The 13,282-nt window shown below is 35.0% G+C and overlaps 1 protein-coding gene across 30 annotated transcripts in view; it reads left to right on the top strand.

Annotated features, from left to right (window-relative positions):
* The window catches only part of LOC102698616 (sorbin and SH3 domain-containing protein 1), a 185,985-nt gene extending 177,981 nt beyond the window's left edge, over positions 1–8,004 (top strand). For 29 of the 30 annotated variants that reach the window (XM_069189125.1, XM_069189127.1, XM_069189128.1 and 26 more), the window contains 4 exons: positions 1,411–1,509; positions 3,891–3,949; positions 4,466–4,572; positions 5,163–8,004. In XM_069189125.1, coding sequence (XP_069045226.1) covers positions 1,411–1,509; positions 3,891–3,949; positions 4,466–4,572; positions 5,163–5,230 — 333 coding nt within the window. In that variant the 3' untranslated portion in view covers positions 5,231–8,004. Of the gene's footprint in view, positions 1–1,410; positions 1,510–2,628; positions 2,964–3,890; positions 3,950–4,465; positions 4,573–5,162 lie in introns of those variants that run through there. The other variant, XM_015347453.2, reaches the window with a different exon arrangement.
* The last annotated feature ends 5,278 nt before the right edge of the window (positions 8,005–13,282 follow it).

Below are 13,282 nucleotides of genomic sequence, written 5' to 3'. Positions count from 1 at the left end.
GTGAGAAAAGTCTAGGAGGACAGTCTGTAGATGACTTACTCACCAGACTTAAGCCCTATTAAACAATTGCTTAGAGACCAGTGGACAGGCACATGCTTGTCCAGGCTCTGTGAACGGAATGGAACAGCATCATCTTTGCTGCGGTGAAAAGTGTGTGCCATAGATGCATTGCTTTCCTCGAGCCTGTGACTTTCAAAGCAGCCTTCCCTGTTCATTATCATTTTGATGACACATGCTTATCAGCATAGTGTTTTTCCAAATGCCATGGTTATTCATTAAAGTGTTAGTGTACCTAGAGTACTATAAAAATGTTTTGTCATTATCCTGATAAATGCTCTAAAAAAGGTCAATTGAAGGATCAGTTTAATTTACATACTGTATAACACTAATATAATCATTACTTACTGGCAGACATTGTTTTTAATGAAAGTAAAAACATTCAACTTCATCCATAGCAGGCAAGTACATACTGTAGGTGATACTGTAAGTGCCACAGGAAAGCAATGCTTTGTCGAAACATTAGTTAACACTTTGATCAGTGTAGTTTTCACTGAAATCTAGTTTATCAATAAACTTATCAATAAAGATAAATGGCATTTGTATAGCAAGTGATATTTCTAAAATTTCAGTAAAATTGGAAGTGTGTTTTTAAAATCTGTTCTTAAAAACGGGTGTGAGACAGAATTTATGGCAGACTTCTGTGATTGAGTTCTTGCAGTTGATACAGGGTGTGTGCCTGTTACTTTCATGTTGTAATTATACTGTACCTCTGTTGCAGTTGTTAAAATTAATTATACAGGATTATGGATAAGAAGGTATTTTGTTCAGATATTATCTTACACAACTACAGTAGGTGCACCTTTGTGTTGTCTGTTTTATTTGTTTTTCTGTTGTTGATTTCAACTGTTAAGAAAACCTCATTTGGCTATTTTATGAATAAAAGCTCAGGATTTGTAGCAGCGGTGTAATGGAATTCATTTCTTATTTATTTTACAAGAACTTATTTAAAGGTTTGAATCTTTTCTATACATTATGGCTATTCAATATTTGTGATCCTACAACAAAATCATGGCCTGAACAATTTTTGTATCATGAACCTTTATCAAGCTTTATTGTGGTTTTTTTTTTCTTCTGTGGCGGTTTCTTTATGGGCCATTTCCAATAGTGACTGCATAATGAAGCTTGCAGTACAGTGGTGCGATTTTTGCTTGTTGAGTTATTAACTCCCTTTATCATCTCTGTGAACCACACAGAACATCTACGTAAATGTTTGATTCTTTACTAACTAAGCTTGTCTTCTGAACATTCATGTCAGGAGAAACAAGGTCTTGGTATGTGCTTGGTAATTCAGCATGCAGCAATGTGAAAATATATTAACTAATGTCACCTTTTTCTCCCCTGAATATTTAGCTTGTGCAGAATGAGATTGGGTACCATGGGCAGACCTCAAGAAGTCCAGTTATACTGTCTGATATTCCAGCTAATGTTATGAATGCCAACTCTTTTGCGGTAAGATGCGACTTCAGTGAACTACTGTACATTGCACAAAGCAGAATTGTGAAATAGTATGCCTACCCCAGTTTACCCTTAATTGTACATATTGTCTTTGAAATTAAACACTCTGAAAATAATTTTATGCTTCTAAAAAGCTGTGGAGTTCAACATTCACATTCAGATACAGAATACTATAAAGAGCGGAAAATAAAATATTTGGTAAAATCTCAGACACTCGGCAATAAACAAACAACAGCTATGCTGTATTGATGTAATAATGTATTAAAATACATTATAATTCCTTGTTTTAAATTGTTTAGATATAGGAATTTCGAATCTATAATATTTTATTGTGCCTTTCGTGTGCAGAAATACCTATTTATATTAAGATAAAGTATGTAAAGGATTCATTTTTTTTATTTTTGAACTACTCAATGTATTCTTTGTCTTTGAATCTGTTATTATTGTTACTATATGTAATATGTCTTGTTAATCACAGTCTCTGCCTGTGATGCACCTTTCTGTTTTTCAGCACCCCAGTTCTTTTACGTGCTCTGTCCCTTGGCATGTGTTCAGATGCTGTGTTGGACATAACCACTAGTTTGCTGCTTATCCTTCTTTCTTTGCAAGCACAGAGACATTGCTAGGTCATGAGGTGTGTTGTACAGTTCAATGACTGAAATATTTAGACCCAGCGCCTTTTCATCAAAGACCATTCTGAAATTTTTGAAACCCCAAAAGCTATTGCAGACACTGAAACTTGCTTTCAGAGTGCATTACTAAGGCAGCACTTCTCAAAAGAAGCAAGGGAAGTAAGAGAAACACATTGCATCACACAATATATAGTATGTAGTAAAATATTAATTAGAGAGACTGAATTAAGCTAGAAGTATTTAAGATGTACACAATTATGTGAAATTAATGACATTTACAGAAACAAAAGTTAGTAAATATTACTGTTGTCCAACATTGGCATTCCATTTACTACTGTATATATTAGCATTTAGAACCTTTTTTCTAGCAACGTCTCTGCTCTTTTCATTAAGTCAAACTGATTGAAATATCCTTTTTGCTTCCTTGCGACCAATAACATTTGCCAAACTTTCTCCTTTCTAATTTGCCTCGTGATCACAGCCCTCCCACCATTCATTGAGATCAGGACCAGAGCTCACAGACTCTGAAAAGAGTTATGTGGTAAGAAATGGGTAATACAGTGGCCTTTAATCGTACCCTCAAAGAGACTAATTCCCTAAGCAGAGAAGTGATATACTTAATTGAATGATTTGAAAAATATAAAAAAGAATTTTCAAAAATGTTGTTTTGCTGTTCGAGGGTTTATTTAAGTTAAAGTTCTGCTTTGCCCAGTTTTTGGTGATGTGCAGGTCTGAAAATGAAATTGTGGCAAAGAATCTTGAAATGTCCTCATTCACTTATTATTTTTCTACTTTCAGAAGACACTGTGGCATTTGCTGCATAAATATTAACAAATTAACAGTTTAGTTTGAATTATAATTTTAAAAAGCTATGAATGTTCAATATTTTTTTAATAAATCTAAAAGTGAACATGCAAAAATATGACTATGCAAACATTATGTCCATATGTATTTTCATATTTTCAGTTATATTAGTGTAAAGTAATCAAAATTCTAGTTTGAACTTTTTGAGGTAGTTTGACATTACCAGAAGTCAGCTTGTACCTTAAGTTGTACATTATTAAGAAGATCCCAACTAGGTTATGCCTGTTCTTTATTGCTCTACACACTGCAGTATTCCTCTCCTGTTAACTGGCTGCAGACTGCAGTGCTTTGAAAAACGTTCTTGCGTTTTTCTTCAGTAAGAGGATGGTGTTTGGAAACTTGCTGTACTATCAGTGTTCTGTCATCTTGCTCTGTTAATAACTCACACAATTGACTGCATGTCCTTAGGCAGGACCTTAACTGCAGCTGTTAACTCACAAATTGATTAGTCTTTGCATTATTCTTTGGTATCTATGACAATTTCACATGCACTTATTCTGTATCTTGCCTGTTTTCCATGCTTACCTTTGGATTCCTCCTTCATCTGTCCTGGCTTTAACGGACCCCCTGATGTTGTTACTTACTGGACTCATTTGATGCGTCTGGAATGCTCCTCTTCTCCTCTCCTAACCTGCCCTCCCCAAACTCCATCTCTTTTCCGTGCTGACTGTCTGCGTTGATGGCTGGGGGGGGATCGGCCTGTCCTTCCTGTTTGCACTGTATCTGTGTGATGTATCTGCTTCCCAGGAAGCGGTCTGCAATGAGATCATGAATATTGCAGAAAAGTCTGTCCATTACTGCAGCACCCTCTCCCATCCCCTTGACTCTAGCCGCAGACTGTCTTCTAATCACAGTAAACAATCTTTCATAATTTCTCAGCAACCCCAGGCTCAACAGCATAGGAGCAGTCCTGATCAGAACCGGACCAGCTGTGAAGTGTAAGTTCTGCCCCCACATCTCAGCACATTGCTGAAAGACTGAAGTCTCTCAGCAGACACTTTGAGTTTTGTCTGACTCAGTGGGAAACTGTAAAGTAGATTTATTTGTGTTGTCAGCTCTGAAAGCTTTAGTCTCGTCAAATCAAATCATTTTGGTGCTTGATTTTTGTATATTTTTGGAAATTAAGAAATAAAAAGGTGTTTCACTAGAAGTAAAAAATTGGACTAAATTACAGAAATACAGTACGTACTTTTAGGCAATCACCTATTTGTCAGTAAGACAGTCAAGCAGTTGAGTAATATAAAATGCTACAAGAAAGAACATTTTTTTTCATGTTATTGCCACAAAAACCTCATTTTAAGTACATGAGTATGCTTTAGGAGAGGCCACAGAGGAACGTAAAGGTCCATTCTATACGTGGAAATGAAGTTGCTTTTTGATCTGGGTGATTGTGATTGCTCTGATCACAGACTTTGAAGTCACCAGTTTTAACCTTGTTATCTTTCAATCTTTAGCTTCCAAGCCCTGTACAGTTATGTGCCACAGAATGAAGATGAGCTGGAGCTCCGGGAAGGCGATGTTGTCAATGTCATGGAGAAGTGTGATGATGGCTGGTTTGTTGGTAAGTACTCACCAATTCTTTTTTTTTTCCTTTTGGTTCGGCATCTAGAAATGACATCTGGTCATTTCTAAACTATGCAAGGCCAGATAATAATATTTTTTATAATAATAATAATAATAATAATAATAATAATAATAATAATAATAATTCTTCCTTTCCTGAAAAAAGTACTCTTTCAGAGTGAAACACAAAATATCAACTGCAGAGGAAAAACCTTTTTTTTCTCTGTTCTAATGAATACAGAAAGAGGGTAATTGAATAATTATGTGAAGCCTTTTTATATTGAGAAAATTCCATTTTAAATTGCTTGCACATTATATCCATCCATTTTCTAACCACGTTTCTTACCACTCTCGCTGGGACGCCAGTTCATCGCAGGGCACACAGTGACACAAACATGCACACACTTACACTAGAGCCAGTTTTCCCAGAATCCAATTAATCTGCCACTATTTCTCTGGACTGAGAGAGGAAGACAGAGCACCCGGCAAAAACATAGTCATCACGATTTAAAATCCTTAAATCAAATCCAGATTCCGATAAATTACACATTGATAAAGCCAGTTTTCTTTTTTCATGTCAACCTCTAGGTACTTCCAGAAGAACAAAACAGTTTGGCACCTTCCCTGGGAACTATGTGAAGCCTCTCCATTTGTAAACATTGCTCTTCCAAATGGACACTAACAATAACACAGCATCCCCCAGCAGCCTCTTCAGTTACCATTTGGGAAACTTTGGGACTTTTAAAAAAAATTGAACACACCTTTCTTTGCTGTTGAGCTGGAGGTTTTGGTGAGCATTTCAAGGTCAAGTAGAAGTGGATGAGGCATGTGATTATATGGTAAGAGGTTCTTCTGAGAAGCATGGCCATTGTCTCAGTTTCAGATTATGTGTAGGACTAGAACGACAGGGAGTGCTGAGGATTCACTGCCTCAACTCTTCTGCCTGGTACTCACTGTCACTTTGCTTGCTGCACCAGCCCAATTTGTGCAAACTCTTGTTATCTAAAAGCAACTGCCTGATAAACCCTCAGCAGAGAAGTTTTATAAGTCTTTGTGAAGCTGTGTGCTATCCACTGATCTGTGGCTCTAAGCAGAACGATTATTTGAATTTCAACAATATGAAGATCTCATATGTAATAATGAGCAAGATTTGGTTTAGAGGAACTTCTTAGTGAAGGACCTTAAGAGAGTACTGGAAAAAAAATCAATATATAGTGCTTCTTGTGCTTTATTTCACTTTGTTATACAGATACCTGTACACCATAAAATTTAAAGTCGCATATCAAAGTACTGAAAACTTTTCTGTTGAAATAGCTTTTTTCCAGATACACATTTCTGTACATATCATTGAAAGCTGTAATTCAGAGTGTAGGATAACTTTCCAAGGGCTTGCAACCTTTTCTTGGAGACAGTGCAGGAATCAGCAGATGAGGGCATACCCACAGAATATAAGAAAGGCCATTGAAGATGGAATTTTACATGTTGCCCATTTAGGTTTAATCAGGAGGATTTATTTTTGTTTGAACAACCCATCTTCCCTGATTAAAGCTAAAGTTTAATGGTTTTATGAAAGGAAAAAGTTCAATAGGAAAGGCTATTTTCATTATACCACCACTAGCTTTTAACCAGTACTGCCAATCAAATGCTTCTACATAACCCCGACTCTTTCTCTTACCGAAGAGAGTAATAAAGTATCTTTAAATATGAGACAACTTAATTGTATTTTTTATTGAACATGTCATTTACCAGGCAGATTTGCAGGAATAATTTAGTATGCTATCCTTTTCACAGAACATCATCTTTGCATAAAAGAGTGAAAAAAATACCTATTTTTATGCTGATAACTTTTTTAGAGAGAAATATAACAAAAGTAAATGGATTACTAACATACTAAAATGCAGAAGTTACAGCTGCCCACTTCCAAACTTAAGATGCTCAAGATGTGGAAAGCACAGTTCTCAGTGTGTGTGGAGAGGGAAAACTGCATGGAGTAAGGTTTCCATCAAAATCCAAAAACTCCAAAAATGGCCATTCGAATAAAGAAATAAGTCTAAAGTCTGAGATTTGACTCCAGAGGTTCAAAGATAAAAAATATTTTTTTAAATACAATGTTTAAAGATTTTAGTTTGAAGGGTGACATTTAAATCAAACCATAATTCTTGTGTGACATGAAATATGCAAATTCTGGATTCACTCAGTTGTTCCAAACAACACGGTAACTTCCTAAAGATAATGAAGAACAATTATGATTTTTTGTCATACAGTAGGTATTCCAAAATGCCATGTATCCACTCTGCAGTCCTCAGTGAATTACTGGCAAACATGACTAAAATGGCATAAATTGAAAAACAGATCTATGCACTAAAACATCTTAGTTATACTGTACAATTTACTAGTTTTAATTTACAATCTACAGTTCAAGTATGTTACCTTGACAAATTTGAAATTTAGTTTATAGAACAGCTAAATTCAGATTGGGCACCATAAGAATGCTTGACAGCATTTTATAAAAGCTGTTTCATCAGCAGTAGCCTAATGTTAACTCATGTTAAAAATTAGAACAGGCTAGCTTTTAAATTTTGAGCGTCTACTACAGATTTCAGAGTGGAGCAGGGTAGTTTGTCTTTGTGACATTTGACTTCCAGATATTTTTCATCTTTTATGTAGTATATTGTTCTATTTCAAGGTTGTAGCCTTTGACGTTTCAGATTTTAGTTGGGTTTTTTTCAAAGCCTGATCACCATTTCTAAAGGTTTGGGAATTTGGCAAGAATGTAACTTTAAAACAGCTTGACGAAAGTACAGTATGATTGTAAATATGTATATTTGATTTTGTACAGAACGTGTACTTATCCTGTATAGAAAATAATTTAATAGAGATGGATTTAAAAGCGAGAGGAAAAAACAAGACGGCAGTTATGGAGCTCTTTGATTTTACCAGTTTATTCACCTGAAGGATTTTAGTGAAGCACACAACACAAAAAATGTCTAGCACAGAAAAACACATGCACTAAAATAGACTAAAAAAGTGTCTTGCTACCACCTTGCGGGGATCTCCTAGCCCTCATATTATGTATGATTTAGGAAATTTTGTGTTTTCTTTTTTGCCTTTGTTGTTTTTATCTAATTTAAAAATATCCCCAGAAATGTATTACTCACCTGTAGCAGTGTATTACAAGTTTAAAAATACCTAATAAAATGTTTACAGTATGCTGACTGTATATAACAAGATGCTTCTAATACATTTTATTTACCATTTTCTGTATGCTGCGGTTCATTCTAAATGCTCTTTGCAGCATTTTGTGTTTAATTTACTTCTGATAGTACTGCTTTATGATTTCACAATATGAATTACAAGAATCTATTTACAGTGTACTGCTGTGATTGCTAAATTCAGTATTATGCAATATTTAATAAACTTTATTCAAACATGTCTGGAAAATAATGTTTTTGTCAACATTATTATTGTTGTATGTATACAGGTATGCCCATTTTAGGGTTTGCATGCATTGCAAATACAACATTTAGCTAAAAGGCCTGAGCTGGAAACTTTTTGTTGCTTTATTTCAAGATTTTATCTTCAAAAAACTCTTTATTGCAACATGTAAAACCTTTGAATATTTTCCTTTACCAAATCTTTTATCTCTTTTGGAGCATCAATATCATAACTTTTTATTTGGTTATTAAGTTATACTATATTAAAAACTGACATTTTATTGAGCTGCTAGTTATTGATAGAGTTGGTACTGTAGTAGCCTTCAGTACCATAGAATCCAACATTTTTATGAAACCCCATTTATCACTGCCAAGTTGCTGTGATCAAGGAGAGTCAAAAGACCCATCATATCCCATTAGAAAAGTGCTTGTGTATGCAAGCTTCTGTTGTCTGCAGTCAAACAGAACAGAATTCAAGTACAGTATTAACTACAAGGTATACACAGCTCCAATCATGTTCATTACTCATGGTGCTCAGTAAGTGATGGATAGCTGTTTGGGATCATGTTATACATAAATGAAACTCTATTCCAGTTTTTTTGTGGCCACTGTTGTATTTCGTTAGGTAATTAAGGCTGAATTTTATACTCTGGGACCTCATCCTACCACACAAGTACTCATTAGGTTTTCTGTGATTAGTATGTATCCTTACATACATTAATTTTAATGCTCTAGTTGTAGTTTTTGAAAGCAAATTGGTAGTGTTCATGGAAATTAAAATGCCTAGAAACCTGAGATACGAATGATGAGAGACTGGTTCAAACTGAGGAGTTAGCAAAGGTAAAGCAGCAATTTCTTCTGTCTATTGGTTTCTGTTTTATAATGTATTTGCTATCTTGGCATGACTTCCTGTAAAATGTTGAGAGGATAGTGTTTATCCTGAGGTTTGTCTGTCTACAGATAGAGACATTTCCTGATATATTCATACAAACCCCATCATATTATAGACTGTATCATTGCCCTGGCTTCCTCCATGCTCTGCAATCCTCTTCTAGAGAGTTGGCATGTCAAGAGTGTCATGTTGCCTAGGGGGGTGTGCCAGTCAAATTCAGGGAACCTAGGTATAATCATTGCCTGACACTGAGGATCACAAATTTCTTACATTTTCTAAACAAAGGGGAAACACTTTATAGAGCAATCGGAGAGAAAAGGAAACTTGACAGATTCATAATTTGCTGTTGGATTACTCTATTGTGTATACTTTTGGGATGGTGCAAGCCAGCATTCAATCTGTTACATTTTTGGGCTTGTTTCTTAACTGTAATTTGTTATAATGGACAAACACAGCATGCAAAGGGATGGCCAAGCTTTGATATACAGTAGATAAGCAAATAAGAATCCTTTTGAAAATATGGTACATTGACCAAAACAATTCAATAGATTTCAAGGTTATTTGACTACCATAACAAATGTGGCTTCTTGTGTAGTAGTCTGTGCTCATTTCCTGTGTTTTTTCAGGCATTACTGATTTCCATAGACATCTACAGATCTGTATCTAAGTTATTTATTTGGCCATAAATTACTGTCAGTTGCCCCATACAAACTTGACTTAATGACAATGATAGAGAAAAATGTGAGTTGCATGCAACATAGTTTGCATTTTCTGTGAAATGCTAACTTAAACGTTTTTATAGGATGTTGTTCACCAAGTTAAATGTAAAATATTACAGGTGTGGTTTTATATGGCATAGTAGATTTTTACATATTTTTGTAATATTTTCTTTTAAACAATAGAAAAGGGTCATGAAAACTAAACACACTCACCTAGACACTAGAAGTATATATCAAACATATTTACCTATTTAAGACCCATTTAAGCCCAAAACACAAAAGTACTAGTAGCCCTTAACACCACCAAACACTGAAAGTTCTAGGGTTTATTCTGTCACTTTTTAAAGATTTCTCAAACTGGCAAGTATTTTCTCAACTGTAGCCCAGTTATTCCAAGATACTGTTGATCCAGCTGTTTCCCATCAAAGGAATATCTACAGCTTAAAGCAAGACCTTAGAAGATTATGTTAAAAGGGTAAAAATATGCAGTTTTTTCCCCTACAGGATTTTGAGTTTTTTACTTGTTTTTGTTATGTGTACTTTCTAATATTCCCAGAACGGAGCTTTTTAGTTTTGTATTAGATTTAGTTGATCCTTTTTGTGAATTTAATACAGTATCTGTCCATTGTTAATGTGGTGATATGAGTACTTTTACTTATTCAAAATTAGCAGGTGTCCACTGAGTTTTGGTATTAAATAGGGGAATGCATACATACAAAGCTTTGGAAAAATACTTTAAAAAAACTCATTTGTTTAAGCAATTTTGATGTTTATATATATACTGTACATGCCACCTTGTACTTTATGACTGATATGAGATATCTTGATCATGGACAGTCACATTTGAAGTGAACCAGGCCTCCATGAGTAGGCTCACAATACATGATAATGGCCAACCCTATCTGGTAAAATATTTTAATAAGTGGGAGGTTTAGATCCAGTCTATTTATATTGGCAAAAATAGGTAGTTATACTTGGACTTCAGCCTGAATTGGGAGCCTGATATAGGTCTGAAAAAAGTATGGGTGTATCTTAAATTCATGGAAATTGGTGGAGGGTTTAAAAATATGCTATGTTACAGACTGCTTTACAATGCCTCATACGGTAGTATGATTTACTCTAAGTGCATTTTTAATAGTATTACTTGAAGTTAAACATTGACATTATAATTATTTGGCTGAAAATTTAGCCAAATCAAGAGGTTCTAATTAACTTTTTCTAACATCAATATTTTGGTACCCATTTACAGTTGAGTTTGTCAGAGCAATGTTGTAAAAGGATACAGCTGCAGAGTCTTCACACAAAACTGCCAGTCTAGAGGTCAGAACCATTAGTCCACAACAGCATCCGAAGCAGTGTTCCTAGATTAGTATCACCAAGACAAAAGTATTTCCAGAAATACCAGTAAATATCCAGAAAATACAAACTTTTGATGAGTCCATGGACTGTACAGTATATATTTTCTCTGTAATGTTAACACCTGGTGTTTTTTTTTCTTAACAAGAAAACAAAGCAGAAAGATGGAAAGTGGCAACCTGTCAAAATACTATGATAATAGGGAAATGTATGTGTTATTTATTTTCATTGTGTAACATTTTGGATTTGCTATTTCACAAAAAGGGGTGGTGTTTTTTTTTCTCCTGCCCTTTGATAAAACATTTAAAGAAAATATAGAGAATGACAATGTAGAATCCTTTGAATAAGATTAGTTTTAATTTGGGTTTTAGATACATACTTGTTGAAGAATAAGCAGAATATATTTGAAACAGCTACTGAACTGCTTCCCATGGATGTTTTGGGAAAAAGGGCTCCTTTATATTTAAAATCTAAAATCTTTTAATGTTACCTCATAATCTTCTCTTCCAAATTGTCTGGGAATCACATGTGATTAGATGTCTGCTTTTACATATAATGTAAAATACAAAGATCAATTCTCACTTCTTTACTGAGTGTAAGATAATTGTTATGAATCTAACATCTTTGGGGGGGGGAGGACAAACTCCTACGTGCTGTACATAAAAATGAGGAAGGTTTGTTTCTCGTGGGAATACCTTTAATTCTCTGTCAACTTTTATATTTTCACCGTAACCCTACACTTATTTAAGCAAAGTGAATTAATTCCAGTAAGAAAATCACTGCTTATAAAAGGGAAATAAGACTGAAAGGCTAAAATAATGTATATACAACACAGCTTGTACACAAAAAAACACTGAAATGTCTAAATGTATATCCTCAGGTGTTGATGGAAAATTGGTGAAAATTGGAGGTACAGTATATTGACAGATAATTTCTAATGCACCATGCTATCCCTAGTGGTGTATGATATATTGGATCAATACATAATGGAATATCCTAGATTGTACAATTCAATCTTCAGACTTAAACACAATTAAACATGTATTTTAAATACTGAAGAAAAAAAGTCCAAAGAATCCGGGAATAGGCAAGAACTCAAAATGGTGAAAGAAACTCGAAGTATAAGCGCTACAAAGAAACTCAAAATATTACAAGAAGAATTTGAAGAGATCAATGGATTGCAGACTTCATGTTATTGCCAATCTTTGTTCCAACACTGTCCGTAACAACGAGATGAACTCTGGCTCTGTTCAGGAGCTTGTCCACTTGCTCAGGGAGGTCTACAATCTAGGCACTGCATATGAGATTCCCTATCACTTGTGCACATTACACTGTCTACACCTTTAATAATCAAGTTCCCCACAGCCACTACTTCCCTTTTACTAGGGGCAGAGCTCAGATCTGTCTACAATATGGCCTGGAAACTGTGGAAACAATCTCTAGTGATGCAAACCCTTCCTTGAGGCTTTAGCCTATTATCACACAGTTCTTTTTCCCGCTCATAGATCTGAGTGCCGAGATAATCAGACGGGGTCTCAAGTCTTTTGATTATAAACACAACAGACTCAATATCCCAATAGCCAATCATCCTGCAAACACTCTCTGCAATGGCCTCCTAATGACATTTCTTTCTTCTTGTTTATTAAATACCCCTTTTAACCCAGACCAAGGTTCCCAAAACAGAGATTAAGCATTTAGATAATTGACAATGCATACACAACTTTAATGTTTAACATGTTGCTTTTTTCACATTAAGAATGAATACAATATCTTATTTAAAAACATAAGAGTTAAGGCCTAGGTATTGTCAGATACCCACTCTTTTCTGCTGCACTGTACATATAGACTACTATACAGTATATACAGGGTATGTGGATTGTTTTATTGTTAAAGTTGCAGCCTTTAAAAGTAATTAGAGTGTACTCCATCACCGTTTCTGTTTCAGATAAGCCACACAGCTCTTTATACTCTGTCCGGAATTGATCAGATGTGATAAATGTCATAAATTAGCTAAATGTTAAAGCCGAAAGGTTAAAGCCGAAAGGACATATTCCCTGCAGCTCAACTAAAGTCTTTCACCAAACTTAGGCAACAGCAATAGCAATTGAAGATCTAACTGAATTTAGATAAATGGTTAAGGTGCACAGCTCTAGAACAGGAAGGTGTTCCTGTGTGCCCGTAAATAATAGGCGTGCAGGATCATCATAGCAGAGTAAGAATGCGAGTCAAAGGGTCGGGACATTCCACATCCTTTTAATCAGCCATACCATACATGGAAATGCTCGCATGTCAGACGGTGACGTATTC

This window comes from Lepisosteus oculatus, chromosome 4 (genome assembly GCF_040954835.1).
Source record: "Lepisosteus oculatus isolate fLepOcu1 chromosome 4, fLepOcu1.hap2, whole genome shotgun sequence".
Taxonomy (NCBI): domain Eukaryota; kingdom Metazoa; phylum Chordata; class Actinopteri; order Semionotiformes; family Lepisosteidae; genus Lepisosteus; species Lepisosteus oculatus.
The sequence above is the reverse complement of the archived record's forward strand: the minus strand, read 5'-3'. Positions and strand labels throughout refer to the sequence as shown.